This window comes from Alligator mississippiensis, chromosome 1 (genome assembly GCF_030867095.1).
Source record: "Alligator mississippiensis isolate rAllMis1 chromosome 1, rAllMis1, whole genome shotgun sequence".
NCBI lineage: Eukaryota > Metazoa > Chordata > Crocodylia > Alligatoridae > Alligator > Alligator mississippiensis.
In genome coordinates this window covers 166,329,747-166,344,809 of record NC_081824.1, presented here as the reverse complement: position 1 = coordinate 166,344,809, position 15,063 = coordinate 166,329,747, and the positions used below count along the sequence as shown (strand labels likewise).

The 15,063-nt window shown below is 41.5% G+C and overlaps 1 protein-coding gene across 4 annotated transcripts in view; it reads left to right on the top strand.

Annotated features, from left to right (window-relative positions):
* Window positions 1-15,063, top strand: part of HEATR5B (HEAT repeat containing 5B) — an 82,234-nt gene that overhangs the window by 18,117 nt on the left and 49,054 nt on the right. For all 4 annotated transcript variants that reach the window (XM_019500601.2, XM_019500602.2, XM_014600044.3 and 1 more), the window contains exons 10-19: window positions 445-600; window positions 2,500-2,750; window positions 3,209-3,320; window positions 4,577-4,729; window positions 5,054-5,153; window positions 5,711-5,820; window positions 8,323-8,486; window positions 9,342-9,517; window positions 13,517-13,622; window positions 14,712-14,902. In XM_019500601.2, the coding sequence (XP_019356146.1) occupies window positions 445-600; window positions 2,500-2,750; window positions 3,209-3,320; window positions 4,577-4,729; window positions 5,054-5,153; window positions 5,711-5,820; window positions 8,323-8,486; window positions 9,342-9,517; window positions 13,517-13,622; window positions 14,712-14,902 (1,519 nt within the window). The remainder of the gene's footprint in view (window positions 1-444; window positions 601-2,499; window positions 2,751-3,208; window positions 3,321-4,576; window positions 4,730-5,053; window positions 5,154-5,710; window positions 5,821-8,322; window positions 8,487-9,341; window positions 9,518-13,516; window positions 13,623-14,711; window positions 14,903-15,063) is intronic.

Genomic DNA, 15,063 nt, shown 5'->3' with positions numbered 1-15,063 from the left:
GCGTGCATATAGATTCTTAATACAGAATCCCAAACTCCTAATATAGTGTTATTCCCACATATTTTGCATATATGGGTATACATATAGATGTTCTGCATGTCTGTTTTTTTCATAGTCATGTTTGACATTTTATAACTCTCCATTTCTCAGTCAAATGGCTTTTTTAATTTTAATGGCACCCCCTGTAATTTCGGAGATTCTGCTGTAACTTGATGCTTTGCTGGGCAATTTACTTTGGCTTTGCTGATAACTGTAAAGATGTTACTTTTTACTGAATTAACTTGCTTTGCCAATCCTTCAGAGGTAGAAAACTGAGTATTTGCATTTTTAATGTAACTGCAAACCTTAATTTTTCCTTTCTCTCTTGTAGTGATTTTTATGTGCATCCATTCAAGTGTGAAATGATAAGAGTTTAGTAGGATATTTTGATTTTCTTTTTTCCAGAAGCAGTAGTGAATGATGCTAATAGTGAAAATAAATCAGGAGCTGCTGATGTAGCTGCAAGCCAACATGTGATGGTGTGTGCCCTTCAAGAGCTGGGTAGTTTGGTTCAGAGCTTGAATGCCACTGCATCTCCTCTTATTCAAGAACCCTCCATAGGTATGAAAGTGAAGTTGAATGGTACTATGTAGCATTTCATAAGACATATTGACCAGTTAACATGAAATCGATATAACTAAAACTGGTCTATATGAAGTTTATAAAATTATTCAAAGCATTTTGATTCAAATTACAACTTTAAACACTGGAGTGAGTTTGCTCTTTCTGGTTCCTAGCGCTCATCAGAGATGGAGCTATTTGTACCTCCTGTAATTCAAGTTATTCAGTACTTCCCATTATAAAGACGCTAAATTTTCTGTGTTGGATTTCTGTTTCAGGCTAAGTGTTTGGAGAATTTCAGCAGAAGTGTTTCAGCATTTCTGTCATAATATCAAGGAAAAATATTTTGTTTGGTCTTACAGCATTTTACTTGGGGGAAAAAAATCTGTCATCTCCAAATGTTGCTCTTGAAATTTTAGAAGTGAGTGCTTTTGTGCTCTGCATACATCTTTTTGCTGCCTGCTCCCCCCCCCCCCCCCCCCCCCCCCCAAAAAAAAAAAAGTCCACATTTGGCAAAGTTAAACTTTAAACATCTCAGTTCTCACACCTTCAGCAGAATTTGAATTTGGTAACAACATCTCTGAAAAGTGTCATCACGTATGACCTTCTACATTCTCTGGGGTTGAGGCAGACTTTTCTTACAGTTGCTTCCCATGACTATAAGTGGGGCACCGAACCTTGGGACAAGGTAACTCTTTTCTCTGTCCTCGGGGTTGTCCCTGCTGGTACCCATGCAGTAAGGTGGGGGAAGCAGCCTGCTCCAAGTGTAAGTGGGACAAGAGCTAGGGCATAGGGAATAGATTGGGAAAGTGAGCACATCTAGGGTGACCCTTCCTTGGAAGGGTGGGATGGGTGACAAAATGCCTGAGTAGATGCAGGGTGGAGACTGACTTTGGGTTGAGGAGTAGTATACAGAGTGGGCCAAGGAATGGCCCAGAGATGTGGACACTGGGAATTGTTAGGTTGGAACATCATAGGGTGCAGAGAAAATGGGGAAACAATCACTACAGTTGTAGGTGGAGTAAGAGATGGGATTGTAACAAGGAAAGACTGGAAGGAGTCTGTGCGTAGCATGCAATCCCATCCAGAACCTGGAATGAAACCTGTCTCTTCCAACCACTAATCGTTTGTTAGCAAATGTCTGTGGAACACTGGCAACATGGATCTTATCCCCTGTGCAACATATAGAATTACAGCCTGTTACCACTATCAGTTACTTCATTAGTTCAAGTGTCAGAGGTCTTCCCTGCATACCTGACAGTTCCAACCCTTCTGGTATACTATGTGGGGGTCAGTATGATGCCATCGATAGAAATTCTGTTGTTCGGTTTATTTTCTTTAAAAACATAGGCAGGGCTGGATTATGACATGTTGGGCCCCTATGCTAGGGGTCCCCAACCTTTTTATGTTGCGGCCCAGCAAACTGCAGACCACCACGCAGAGCCCTGTGGCCGGACTTTCCGGCCAGAACACAAGTAAAGATGCTTCCACCCCCTGGGCCGGGGGGTGGGCCCAAACCTCAACCGCAGCTGCTGCGGGCCCTGTGGTAGGAGTCACAGTCTCTCTGTGGAGCTGCAGTTTGCTGGTCTGCGGTCACTTCTGGTCTGGCAGCTGACCCTTCGCAGCCCGGGGCTTGGTTTATAGGCCCCTCATAATATGAGGCCCTAAGCTGAAGCTTACTTAGTGAAGCTTGCTTAGTTTATGCCTAAATCTGGCACTGAATATTGGCATTTACATACAAAAAATATACTAAAAAGATGTGGGTTGTAAAGTCAAGCGCTTCACATGCTTGGAAATGTGAGAATTAAGTTTGCTTTTGTAACCTTATTTTGGACCCATGTACATTGTAATAAGGAAGCAGTTTTTGATTGCATGGTTACAAACTATATTTTTTCACAGGGCTGCTGGAGACCGTAACCTCAGTTCTCCTTCATCCAAGCATGGCTGCTCGACTTGCTGCTGCATGGTGCTTGCGCTGTGTAGCTGTAGCGTTGCCTTTCCAGTTGACTCCGTTTCTGGACAGATGTGCGGAACGGCTCAACAATCTGAAGACCTCTCCTGAAGCTGTTAGTGGCTATAGTTTTGCAATGGCTGCTTTACTGGGTGGAGTACATCAATGTCCCTTAGGTATTCCTCATGCAAAAGGAAAGGTGAGATAAAAGTGCAATTTTAGTCTGTGTAGCTACAGTATATAACAGTAGTTAAAGATATTTGTATCCAGAAATATGTAATTCTACAAGTTGTGCAATACTGACCATTAAAATTTTATTGATAGTAACCCATACCTGATAAATAGTTAGAAAATCCATGAGCTTCTGTATTTCAAATTAGGTGTTTCCCAGATTTGTTTTCTTTTTTCTAGTTTAATGGAAATGTGTTTTGGGATGTCAGTCAGAAATGTGTTGATTACATAGACAGGTTGTCCATGTCATCACTGCTAACACTTTGTTGTTTGTTCAAGAAACATGTGATTTGTTCTTAACACAAATTATCTGGTTTGAAGACATCTTTACATTATATTATAGCACAAGTAACAGCTATTTTCTGATAGTTTCTTTAAGTGATTTAACTTGCATTGTAAATCCATTATTGTATATAATCGTTGCAGATGGTAGTAAGTATTGCTGAGGATCTATTACGAACTGCTGCTCAGAACAGCAGACTGTCCTTACAGCGCACTCAAGCTGGGTGGCTTTTACTTGGAGCACTTATGTCTTTAGGTTTGTACTAGTAGTTTTTTTTAATATTGTTTTAAACCTGTCTGGCATTTTGGATTTTCAGTAAATGTTTGCTGTGCAGTAGCAATCCAGTACCAGTCTAATGCTAGGGGACAGGAGGAGTATTAGTACTTAAGTGTAAAACAGAAAGATAGTAAGAATTACCATACCAGGTCATAGTGCTGTTATCTTCCGTTGAGTTCTTCCTCTAGCAACAGCACATAACTGGTATGTGGAGAAAGGAGAACCTCTCCACACCAGTAATGTACCTTACCTAAATAAGTAATGCATGCTATAGTAGGGAAAGGGACTTATTTTCTGCTCCTATCGGTACAAGATGTCATTATCCATTTCAGTATGTCACATCTCGAGCTCAAATGCAAGTATTAAAGGTCCTAACATTATCTAGCAGTAGTTCTTGAAATCCAACCCATTATTTGGCTCTGATGTTCTGTGACTTTGGGTTCTGTAAATAAATTACATAGTGAGAAGATTTAAGTATTCTCTTCTTAAATGTCCATGTTCTTGAGAGAATTTTTAATTTTAGGAGACATGATAAAAAGGACTTTGGTGCTTTCAGTGCACTGTAATAGTTTGATCTCAGTCAAGTTCCACCTAAAGTTCTTTCTTTCTTATCTAAATAATCCTACCTGTAACATTTTATTATAAGAATGCCTAATGATGCATTTAACTACTTCGATTATCCTTTTCTAGACTTTTAAATATAAAAAATAACTTGCAGGAGTGTTATTTATAGTTTACAGAACTTTTTGGAAGAACTGACCACTCAGTTATTTAGTTAATACCTACCAGTTATTTTTTCTAATAGTAATACAATGAGATTAAGGTTGTTTAAAGAACTTGTCTTATTCAGAATACTAAGAATACAATGAAGTAAAGACCAAAACAAGATTGGTAGCTGTTAGTCATACATTAATTGATGAAAATCTGGACTTTCAGAGGGACATTGGCTTCTTAAATTTGGCCTCAAATTATAAAACAAAACGTTACTAAACTCAAAGTCAATAGATGTGTCTGTAATTTAAAAAATAAACATACCATTGCAATTTATTTGAAGCACTTTTAACTGGGAAATGAATTTTTTTTTTCCCTTCGTTAATCTGCTAAAGTGAAATGGTTTCAGTTTTTTGTTCTTAACATTTTCAAATTTGTTCTTATAAATTCCCAGTATATTTCTATTTAAAAATAGGTACTGCAGTTTCAGATTAATATTTTCAGATTAATATTTTCTTGGTTAGGTCCTTCAGTTGTTCGGTACCATCTACCGAAGATGCTGCTGTTATGGAGAAATGTGTTTCCTCGTTCCTTGAAGGAGCTGGAAGCAGAGAAGGCACGAGGAGATTCTTTTACATGGCAAGTAACGTTGGAAGGTCGTGCTGGAGCTCTGTGTGGTAAGACTTAGAAAGAAGTGGTCAAAGTTCTTGTGTTGTTTTATTAAATGCATGTTAATTTCAAAATTGCAAATAACAAAGACTTTGTAACTTCATCTTTTTTTTCAAAATAAATTTGAAAAAGAAAACGAAGTTTTAATTTTTATTTACTTTTAATAATTTATTATTTATTATTACTTACCTCATTTATAGGGTTAATACAAATAGATTTGTTAATTGTTGCTTAATGGATAACCTATTAATATCCCTATTTTGGTTAATTGGTGTCATTTTTAATTTCCATTTCTGTTTCAATAAAGCATTGAAATAATTTTCCATTATTAGCTATGAGAAGTTTTGTTGCCCACTGTCCTGAACTGCTTACTGAAGATGTAATCAGAAAATTGATGACACCTATAGAATGTGCCATGACAATGATGTCACAGTAAGTAGACACTTAAACATTTTTCCATCTCTCTGCTTAATTTAACTGGACATTTAAAATAGATTTAAAATTATCCTTATTGTTGCTATAAACTGATAAAGTTATCAAAATTCAACACATTTAATAAGCTAAAATATTAGCAGTTTTTCTGCTCTTCCCACTCAAAAAGGATATTTAAGAATAAACTTAACCTATTTTTATTACTGATCAGTTCTGTGTCTTCAAATTTAATGAAAATATTTATTTAGGTCTTAAGTATTTTGTGAAAGTTTATTATTAAAGAACCTAAATTTTGGACCATTTGGACATTTATAGTAATAGTGATTTACTATTACATTTGGATTCTATATGAGGGTATATAATACTAATTTTATAATTAATAAAGGTCCCCTAAGTATTGTTACATCTGAAAATAAATTGATAAATTAAATGTGTTGCTCCAAATAGTTTCCTGAACTATTTACTATTATATCAGCTATGAAATGCACCTGGCAAAGAAATTTTGTAAATGCTGTATATTTCTGTATTTAAACTCTTTTTATTTTTTCACACTGTAGTATTCCATCAGTTATTAAAGCCCATGGAGCTCATCTTAAAGCTAGTGCAGCTATGGTCCGATTAAGACTTTATGACATTTTGGCTTTGTTACCTCCAAAAACTTATGAAGGTAAATAACGATATATATGGTAATTTCCTTTAAAACATGTACGAGGTGTTTCTTTTGATGTAATCTTAGGGAGTGGTTCTTGAGGCTCAGATATCAAAGTTCTGTCATTTTAGTATAAATACAGGAATAAGAAGATTCCATATTGCTATTTCCAAATAAAAGATAATACCTATAAGAGAGAGAAATCTTCTAACATTCAAATACTATGTTCCTTGCTCTTAAATATAATATGGTTATTTAGATTAGGGGTGTCAGATATATGGCCTGCTAGGGTACTGGTGGGCCAGGGAATTTGAGGGCATGGGTAGTGCTGGGAAGAGGCATATTGCATAATGCATGGTCCCATTGCCCTATTAGACATGTTCCTTGGTGGCAGGGGGTATTGACATATCCCTGTTCAACCTGCTGGGTTGCTTGTTCTGTTTTTTCTCCTGTGGTAAGGGACCTCTTAGCCCCTGGCTGATGCTTGCCTCTCTGCTTATGCTGAAAGCAGTCATTTGGCCCATGGCTGTTGCCCCACTGCTACCACTTCTGATCTTGTTGCAGCCTCCACTTCTTCTGCAGATCTAGTTGGACCAGACCCTGAACATAGGGCTCCTTGCAAGGCATGGGCTGACTTTGACATTCCTGGTTTAGATGAATAGTTTGCGTGTTCCATATTACAATACATAGCTCACAAAGTATGTAATGTGTAAGCACATTTCAGAAAGTAATGACAGTTTCAAAATATAACCATTTTGTGTGCAGTTAAGTGGAAAACTACACAGCAGTGGGCAGTGCTGATGGTGGTGTTGTCCAACTTATTGTTTAAGACTGTAAAGGAGTGTTGTGGTCTCGTAAATAACTGCGCACACACAAAAGTTTTATTTTGAAATTGCTGTTACTTTTTGAAACACCCTAATGAATGAATACATCTTATTATATAACAAATTGCATTACACAAGTAAATTTATTTATTTTTGCGATTTGTATGTTTTGGCTTGGCTGTAGTTGCTACATGTGATCCAGTTCCTGTTTTAATGGCATTAAAGAATTTTAACTGTTATTTTACATATTATTTAACATGTAAAATAAAGTGATACAAAGAGGGAACATATTAGAATAGTTGTGCTCAACCTTTTTGGCTGGCAGGCAGGCTGGGCAGTGCCCAATCCCTCCCTTGGCTGGCTCTGGTGGGGCCATATCTGGCTGCAGAGAGCGGGGAAGGGGACAGCTTGGCCCCGATCCAGCTACCATGGTGGATGGGGCTTGGGCTCGCTTTATCCTGGCCCCACAGCAGAGAAGGGCTGTGACCTGGCCCTGATGCAGGCCTGCTGGGGAAGGGGGAATAGTCCAACCCTGTGGGAGGAAGGGGGTGCAGCCTGGTCCCAGCCCTAGGGCTCAGAGGGAAGGGGGTGTGGCCTGGCTGTGATCTGGCCATGTAGGGGGAGAATCATGGCTCAGCTCAGATCTGCCCTGTGGGACTTGAGATTTTGGCAGCAGGAAGGGGTGGCAGTACTGCCACTGCTCCCTCTCTGCCTAATTTCCCAATCCATGGGTAGCCTGAAGAGCTGGATTTCTCGGCCCTGTGAGCAGCTGCCTTTGGCCAGCGGGTTGGAGGCTGAGAATCCCTTTATTAGAAGGTACGTATGGAAAGTAGAGTTAAGACGGAGTATTCTTCCTTAACTCTGCATTTCTTGACTTCTTAAGTGTGTGGTTTCTAAGTCTTTAATGTAAGAATAGATGTAGTTGAGGAAAATATGTTTCAGGTGTTTGGAAATTTAACAAGTTGTCTGCAAAATAATCATGAAAAAATTGCAGTTTGGACAACCTTCTCATTTACTTATTTGCAGAGCACATTTTCTTGGAGAATTTTAATTATGGATCACTTACTCTATTGGTATCTAAACTGTTAGAAAATGAAAAAAATTCCTGGAGCATATATACACAAAACATAACATTTATAATACATTTTTCAAATGCTTCATCTGTTCTGGTCCAGAAGCAGTTATTTTATTTTGTTTTTCCCTTTGCATGTCAGTTATTGCTAAACTTGGATGCAAATTTACTGCATTGTGGAGTAAGTATGCTAGCATTCTAGATTGGACAAAGAGCAATAATACATTTCTTTTTTTCCGCTGTGGCTTGTGTGTGCTACTTTATAATATTTACAAAAATAGACTCTGATTGTGCAGTTCCTCACAGTAATACCCAAGTACTTTAAATTAACTTAGCAGCACCATGTGTGAAGTGGTGTTCCCAAAATTGGGACTGTAGTCTTGAAGGAATTGCCATGATCTCTAGGTTTAAGGGACTGGTTCTGGACATAGTGAGTTCTTAGGTTCTGTTTGCAGTTCTGTTCCTGACATTGGGCTAGTCAGGTTTACTTCTCTGTGTTTCAGTTCTCCATTTGTTAAATCAGGATATTGCTGATTGCCTGAATTTATAGAATAAATCCATTGATGAAAGCTGCTATATGAGAGGCAAAAATGATCAACTCTAATGTACAGTTCTTTTTTCTAGGATCATTTAATGCACTTCTTCGGGAGCTGGTGGCAGAATTTACTTTAACAGACAACTCTGCTAATACAACTACATCACTTCTCAGATCTCTCTGCCATTATGATGACAGTGTTCTTTTGGGCTCTTGGCTGCAGGAGACGGATCATAAATCAATTGAAGACCAGGTGATAAAAATAAAAAAAATTAAATTAAACTTTACATTGGCACTCTTTAACAAAATCCAGAACTCTTAAAAACTACTCCTAATATGGATTAGAAGGGAGTAGTAATGCTCCTGATTTCTGAGCCTGTTTTATAAGATTATATAGGTTTAAAGCCTAGTGAGTTCAGTTTGAATTTGTGATAAAACTAGATACAAAGAAAGGTTAGTAAAGAATATTATATAGTTCAAAGTTGTGGCTAGTCAACTATCCTTTTTTAAAGTTTAATTAGATTTTCCTAGATCTGGCAAGAGTCCCATCATTTTTTTCAGACAAGGTATCACAAATTCTACTTTTCTGCATATTATTTTGGAATTATATAATATAATAGTGGAGGAGTTTATAGAAATATTTGTATGTCAAAGAGGACCATCTCAAAAGCTTTAATTTTGTCCACTTTGGGAATCTTTCCTGTCTACACTGATAAATAATGTTGCCTTTCCACCTCCCACTGAAGTTAAGAGAGAATTAAGATTTTCTTTTCTCCTGAAATATCACTTTGCAACTTTTATAGTTGTAATTGCAACTAGAACCAAATTTGATCAGCCTGTCTCTAATTCACTTGTCTTAACATTCACAACAGTGATGGAAACTACATTTGCATCAAACTATTAACTGTTTTGAAACTCCAGGGATTTATCTGGTACTGTAGACAAATATGTGGATAAGTGGGACACAGTAGTTGGAGAGCTCCTGTTGATATGTTTTCTAGTTATAAGCTGTTGTATGTCCAGTTTTGGTTACCTCCTAGTTTTAGTTTACAAGATGTATGTATGAAGATGTATTTGGAAAGTATTCATATCTTGTGGCATTTTGCAGCTTCAGCCAAACAGTGCCTCTGGAAGCGGTGCTTTGGAACACGATCCATCTTCTATTTATTTGCGCATCCCTGCTGGTGAAGCAGTGCCTGGTCCCCTTCCCCTTGGAGTATCAGTCATAGATGCCTCTGTGGCTCTCTTTGGTGTGGTTTTTCCTCATGTTTCTTACAAGCACAGGTCAGTCTAAATTGTGCAATTCCAGGAGATGGTGGACATTTTCTTCTTTTAAGACAAGGGTTTTCAACCTTTTTTAACAAGTATACCTCTTCTGTCTCAAAGTTTCACCTCCTGTACCCCTTTAGATTTTTTTTCTTGTTTTTAAGGTGGGAGGGGGCATGCAGATCAAGGCCCGGGAGTGGGGGGGGCAGGGGTAGGTGCTGCTCAGCCGGGGAGGGGTATGTGGGGGAGGGTGACTCCTGCTGCTGCACACAGCCCAGGAAGGCACGGGGGGCGCGTGCCCCTGGATCTGTGTACGGGGCAGGGTGGGCTGGGGCCAGGGCAGTGCTGGGCTCTTCCTGGTGGGGGCTGGGCCGGACTGTGCTCAGGGTGAGCAGCAGCATCGCTGAGAGGGGGCTATGGGAGGGGCTGTAGCCCCCCCAACCCCCCTCCCAGCCCCTGCCAAGAACAGCCCAGTGCTGCCCTGACTCCAGTCCACATTGGCCCACAGCCTGCCATGCCCCATGTGCACATGCAGGGGCACGCGCGCCCCATACCCTCCCAGTGGTGGGAGCCGCCGTTGCCCTGCGCCCCGTAGACTCTGCCTAGCTCTGCAGCACCTGCCCCATCCCCACTCCCTCCCTCACTGCCAGGGCCTCTGGGAGTGGGGGGTTGGGGGGCTGCAGCCACTCTAGAATTCACTGTAACTCCCCCCAACCACCCTCCCAACCACTGCCTGCCCCGAGCGCAGCCCAGCCCCTGCCAGGAAGAGCCCGGCGCAGCCCTAACCTCAGCTTGCTCCACCCTGCCCCATGCACAGATCTGGAGGCACGTGCCCCCTATGCCTTCCTGGGGTGCATGTAGTGGCAGGAGCCGCCTCACGTGGCTCAGTCCCATGCCCTACCCCAGCTGGCCGCCCCAGTCCCAGTCCTTCCCCCCACAACTAACTTACCAGCCAGACCCAGCTGCTCTCCATGTGGCCAGACTGTGCTATTGGCTGCCCATGTTCTGTGCTGTGGCTGCGCACATGCACGCGGAGTTCTGCTTACCACTATGACCCTTTTAAGTACCCTTATAGGTATGCATACCCCCAGTTGACAGCCACTGTTTTAAGAGAATTGTGTTGTTTTTCAAAGAGTGAATCTGTCCTGAATTTTAACTGTTTAAAACTTGGATTGTGGTATTCTGTATTCATTTAATCTGATTGGGTTCCAGATCACACAGGTTTGGTTTAGAACTAAAAGCTGGTTTTCCTAATTTACAATTCTGAAAAGTGAAACTGGGATCTGAAGGTCAAGTTAGCATCTTTTTCTCCTTCTGTCCAAGGAGGGATGTCTAACTTTTAAGCAGCTAGGGACTACATGCCCCTGAGGTGCATCAGCTGAGGCCATACCAGCATGAGCTATGGGCTTCCTGGGCATTCCCACACTGCATCCTATATGCAAGTGCATCAGAGTCACCCTCAGCTCCCTGGCCACAGACTCTCCTGCTGCCCTATGCCACATGGGCACACTGGACCACAGGCTTCCCTGGGACACCACACTATATGGGTGCCCTGGGCTGTGGGGTCCTCCAGCACTGTGGGCTGTGCCATACCATGCAGTCCTGCCCCATTGGATAGGGGCAGGATATGGAAGCCAGAGGAGGGAGGAGACCCCAACTACTGCTGCAGTCAGAACAATGAGAGAAGTAGCAGCTGGGCAAGGCCCTTGGGACTGCAGTTGGGCAGCCTTGTCCTAGTATATCATAAACAGTAATTGCATTTCTGCAAGCCAGATTCTTACAATATCTGTGCAGCTGCTATCTTCTGATCAAGCCCTTAGGAATACTTGTGGCCCCCGGTTCCCTTTATTTGGTCTACACCAAGGGTGGGCAATTATTTTGGGTGGAGGACCACTTACTGAGTTGTGGCAAGCTGTCGAGGCCCACAAGGGTAGCCCTGTGCTCTGGTTACCATCTTGGGACCAGAAGTCCAACCCCCTAGCACCTAACCTTGGCCACCAGAAGCCCCTCCCTTCGCCCCTCCCCTCCCCCCCCCCCCCCCCCCCCCCCGCAAGTACTCCTTTCAACAAGGGTTTGCCATCTTGGCACCAGAAAAATACTAAATTATATTCTAAATTTCAAACATTTACTACAACATTCATTAATTTGATTTCAAAAAATATTTTGTCCTGATTTATTTGTGTTTTTGTAGTGTACATAGAGGTGATCATAAAATAGCTTAACATGAAGTCTTATTCTTGTATATTGTGGGGGGTGGGTATAGGTTTGTGGGTAGGTGTGGGGGGAGCGTGGCTGGGGAGGGTTGTGGCATGTGTGGAGGGAGAAAGTTTGTCCACAGCCTCCCTGCAGCAGGCAGAGCCCCCTGCAGCGCTCCTCCAAGCCCGGGCTCCACTGTCCTGCTGCTCCTGGCTGGCCTGTGCTCCTGCTGCAGCCCCTCCCCGCATCTGCCACCACTGCCCTTCTGTCTCTTCCCTATCCCTTCCCTGCTTGCTGCTCCGGCACAACATCGCAGCTGCACGGCAAAGACTGCAGGATGCAGCGAGAACTGGACCAGCTTGGCTAGCACTGCGTGGAGTCAGCTGAGAATCGCGGGGCTGGGCCAGCTCCCGCTGCTTTCCGCGGCCCAGCACTGGAGCCAGGAACCACGTGGTGCCAACTGGCAGGGGGGTGGAGGGGAGTGGTGGCAGCGGCAGGCAAATGGCTGTGGCAGGTGGGGCAAGTGGGAGTGAGCGGGTGCATGGAGTGCAGTGATAGTTGGGTGGGAGTGCAGGGCCGTGCTGCTTCCCTGACTGTGGCTGCCATTGTTCCTCTCCACCCCACCACCAGCTGCTCCTGCACCATGTGGTTCTTGGCTGCACAGCTGGGAACGCAGCCGGTGGCTTCCCTTGGGTCCTACTGCCCCTGTCTCCTGTCATCTTTGACAGGCAGCTGGGGCCGCGTAAATTATTATTTTCTAAATTTTTTAGGGGTCCTGCCGGCTGGATAGAATGGTCTGGCGGGCCAGATGTGTCCCGTGGGCCATATTTTGACTGCCTCTGGTCTATGCAGTTATTGCTGATTTGTAGATGCTTTAAAAACACTTCTCTGAATAAATCTCCAAAGGGGAACATGATTGTTTGCTTTCTTTTACCCGTGTTTCATGTTAGCACTGAAAAAACAGCAGGTGTGAAAAGATGTTACTAAATGCCTTGTCATTAAATGTAGCTACTGTGACTAAATACAGACTAAAAGTAGATCTGAGTCACTTTGGAGTAGAACTGCTCTTTAATGCATTCCCTATAGGAACAATTTGTGCTATGTAGACCGTCTCACTCTGCATTAGCTACTGTTTACAGGAGATTGGCATGTATTTGCAGATAGAGCTGAGGGAACTAATTCAGCTGTCAGATGAAAATAGCTTGTATTACTGTTGTAAGGTCCGTCTACATGTGAATGACACTGTGACCAATTTCTGGGAAACCACTGCTGTCTAAATGGTCAGGGATCCAGGTACTTCTTATCTTTCCTGCTCCTGGCATCTGTAAGAAAAAGGGAAGTTACATATTTTCTCCCCCTCCACTAAATTCCCAGCAGCTTCTTTTGGAGATGGACAGAGAAAGTGTGAATTAATCTCCCCATGCCTGTTTCTTCTGGCATTGCTTTTTCAGACAGGAGCAGGTAAGTGATTCTTGTTTCATGTTCCCATAATTTTCAGGTAATTTGGTCAAATACCTTGCAGTCCCTACCACCTATGAATAGTGGTGTCTTTAAAGGTGACTACTGCTTTTGGTTTAGCTCAAAGGCCCAGAAGACTGTCAGCCAGAGATAGCAGCTTTCTCTGCTTGGCAACATGCTCTCAGGCTATGTGAAACAAGGAAAACTTTTCACAGGGCCCAATACATTTTTCAGCCAAAATACAGAATGCAGCACCTTGCTCACCCTTCAACCACTTTATTTTTAGTATTTTTAGCTTCACTCTTTTTCACTGTTTTTTTTTTTTAAGAGTCATTTTTAATGATGTTCTTTGCTTTGTTCTAGACTACAGATGTTGGATCACTTCGCTGAATGTGTCAAACAGGCTAAAGGTGTTCGACAGCAAGCTGTGCAGCTGAATATCTTCACTGCTGTTCTCAGTGCATTGAAGGTAAAACTTTTAAAATATGTAACTCAGCCATATTGATATTTGAAATGGAATTTATATTATGTTCAAAATCTGTTAAAAGACCATTATTAAAAATGAAGCATTCAAAAGTGAAGACATGCCCTCCTGTGTGTATACATTATGATACATTATCTAAGTCTGCTTTTTTCCCCAACTCCGTTCTGCACTGAATGGAATCCCTTTTTCCATTCAGTGCAGAGAATGGAGGTTGCTTATTTAATGTTACAGTTGCTCAGCGTTTTGTTTTCTTTTTCTTTGGTATGTTCCCATGCTTCAAACCCAGCTTTGCAGGTGGAATTATTAATTTTTTCCTGAGTTGTTTTTTTTAACTGCAACTGAGTGTTTCATCAATGAAAAAGCATCTAGATTTACAACACTGCTGTGAGATAAGGATATGCTATCACCACTGTTTTACAAATGGAAAACTGAGATACAGAGAAATTATGGTTACAAGTATTGTATTTGTTCAAATCCATGATGAGCCTCCTCACCCCCCCCCCATTTAACATGAGGGTGAAGGCCTTTATCTTGTATTTGACTATTAGTGCCTGGGACAGGCAGCTACTCAGGTTTGGCATCAGAGTTGTAGCTTGCGCACACTCCCCACACTGAACATGGCTCATCAAAAACAATTAGCAAAGAGCCTTGCAACACTGTTCTTGATTTTGGAGGAAGCTAATAGTTTTACTTCTTAAAGTGGAAGTAGAGTTTTGTTTTGATTTTACTTGAGTGTTTACATAGTCCCCATTCTATTTCTTTGTTTATATTATGCCATATATTAATATTATCTTATGTTTAAAATAAAAAGATAACTCTCCTCCCCCTGAAAATACTAGCATGGTTGCTACCATTGAAAGAATTACAGGAAAAGTGGATATTAAATTATTTTCTTTACAGTGGGAAATGTAAGATGCATCCTGCTGTGCCTTAAACCTTCATGTAGAAAATCATTAGCCCTTTTTATTAGTGATTATTTTGTAAGATTATTAGCTTAATATATTTTAACTTTCAGCAAGAGACAAAAAACTTTTACTCTTTGTGCTCAAATATTGCTTCCTGTTTTTCATACAGGGTTTAGCTGAGAATAAAAGCACGTTAGGACCAGAAGAAGTTCGCAAATCTGCTCTGACTTTGGTTATGGGAGCCCTTGACAATCCTAACCCTATTTTGAGATGTGCAGCAGGAGAGGCTCTTGGTAGAATGGCTCAGGTAGTTGGAGAAGCAACTTTCATTGCCAGAATGGCTCAGTACAGCTTTGACAAGTAAGTTGTTGTCACTTTGCTTCAAGAAAGGAAATAAACGTTCAAAGTTGTTTGGAATTTTCTTTGCTTAATAGGACACATATTTTAAGTATATTTCCTTTTTGCTATGTAATTTAGGCTTTGCAAACCTGACTAGGTTTGTAGATCCTGAGCTTTTCTAG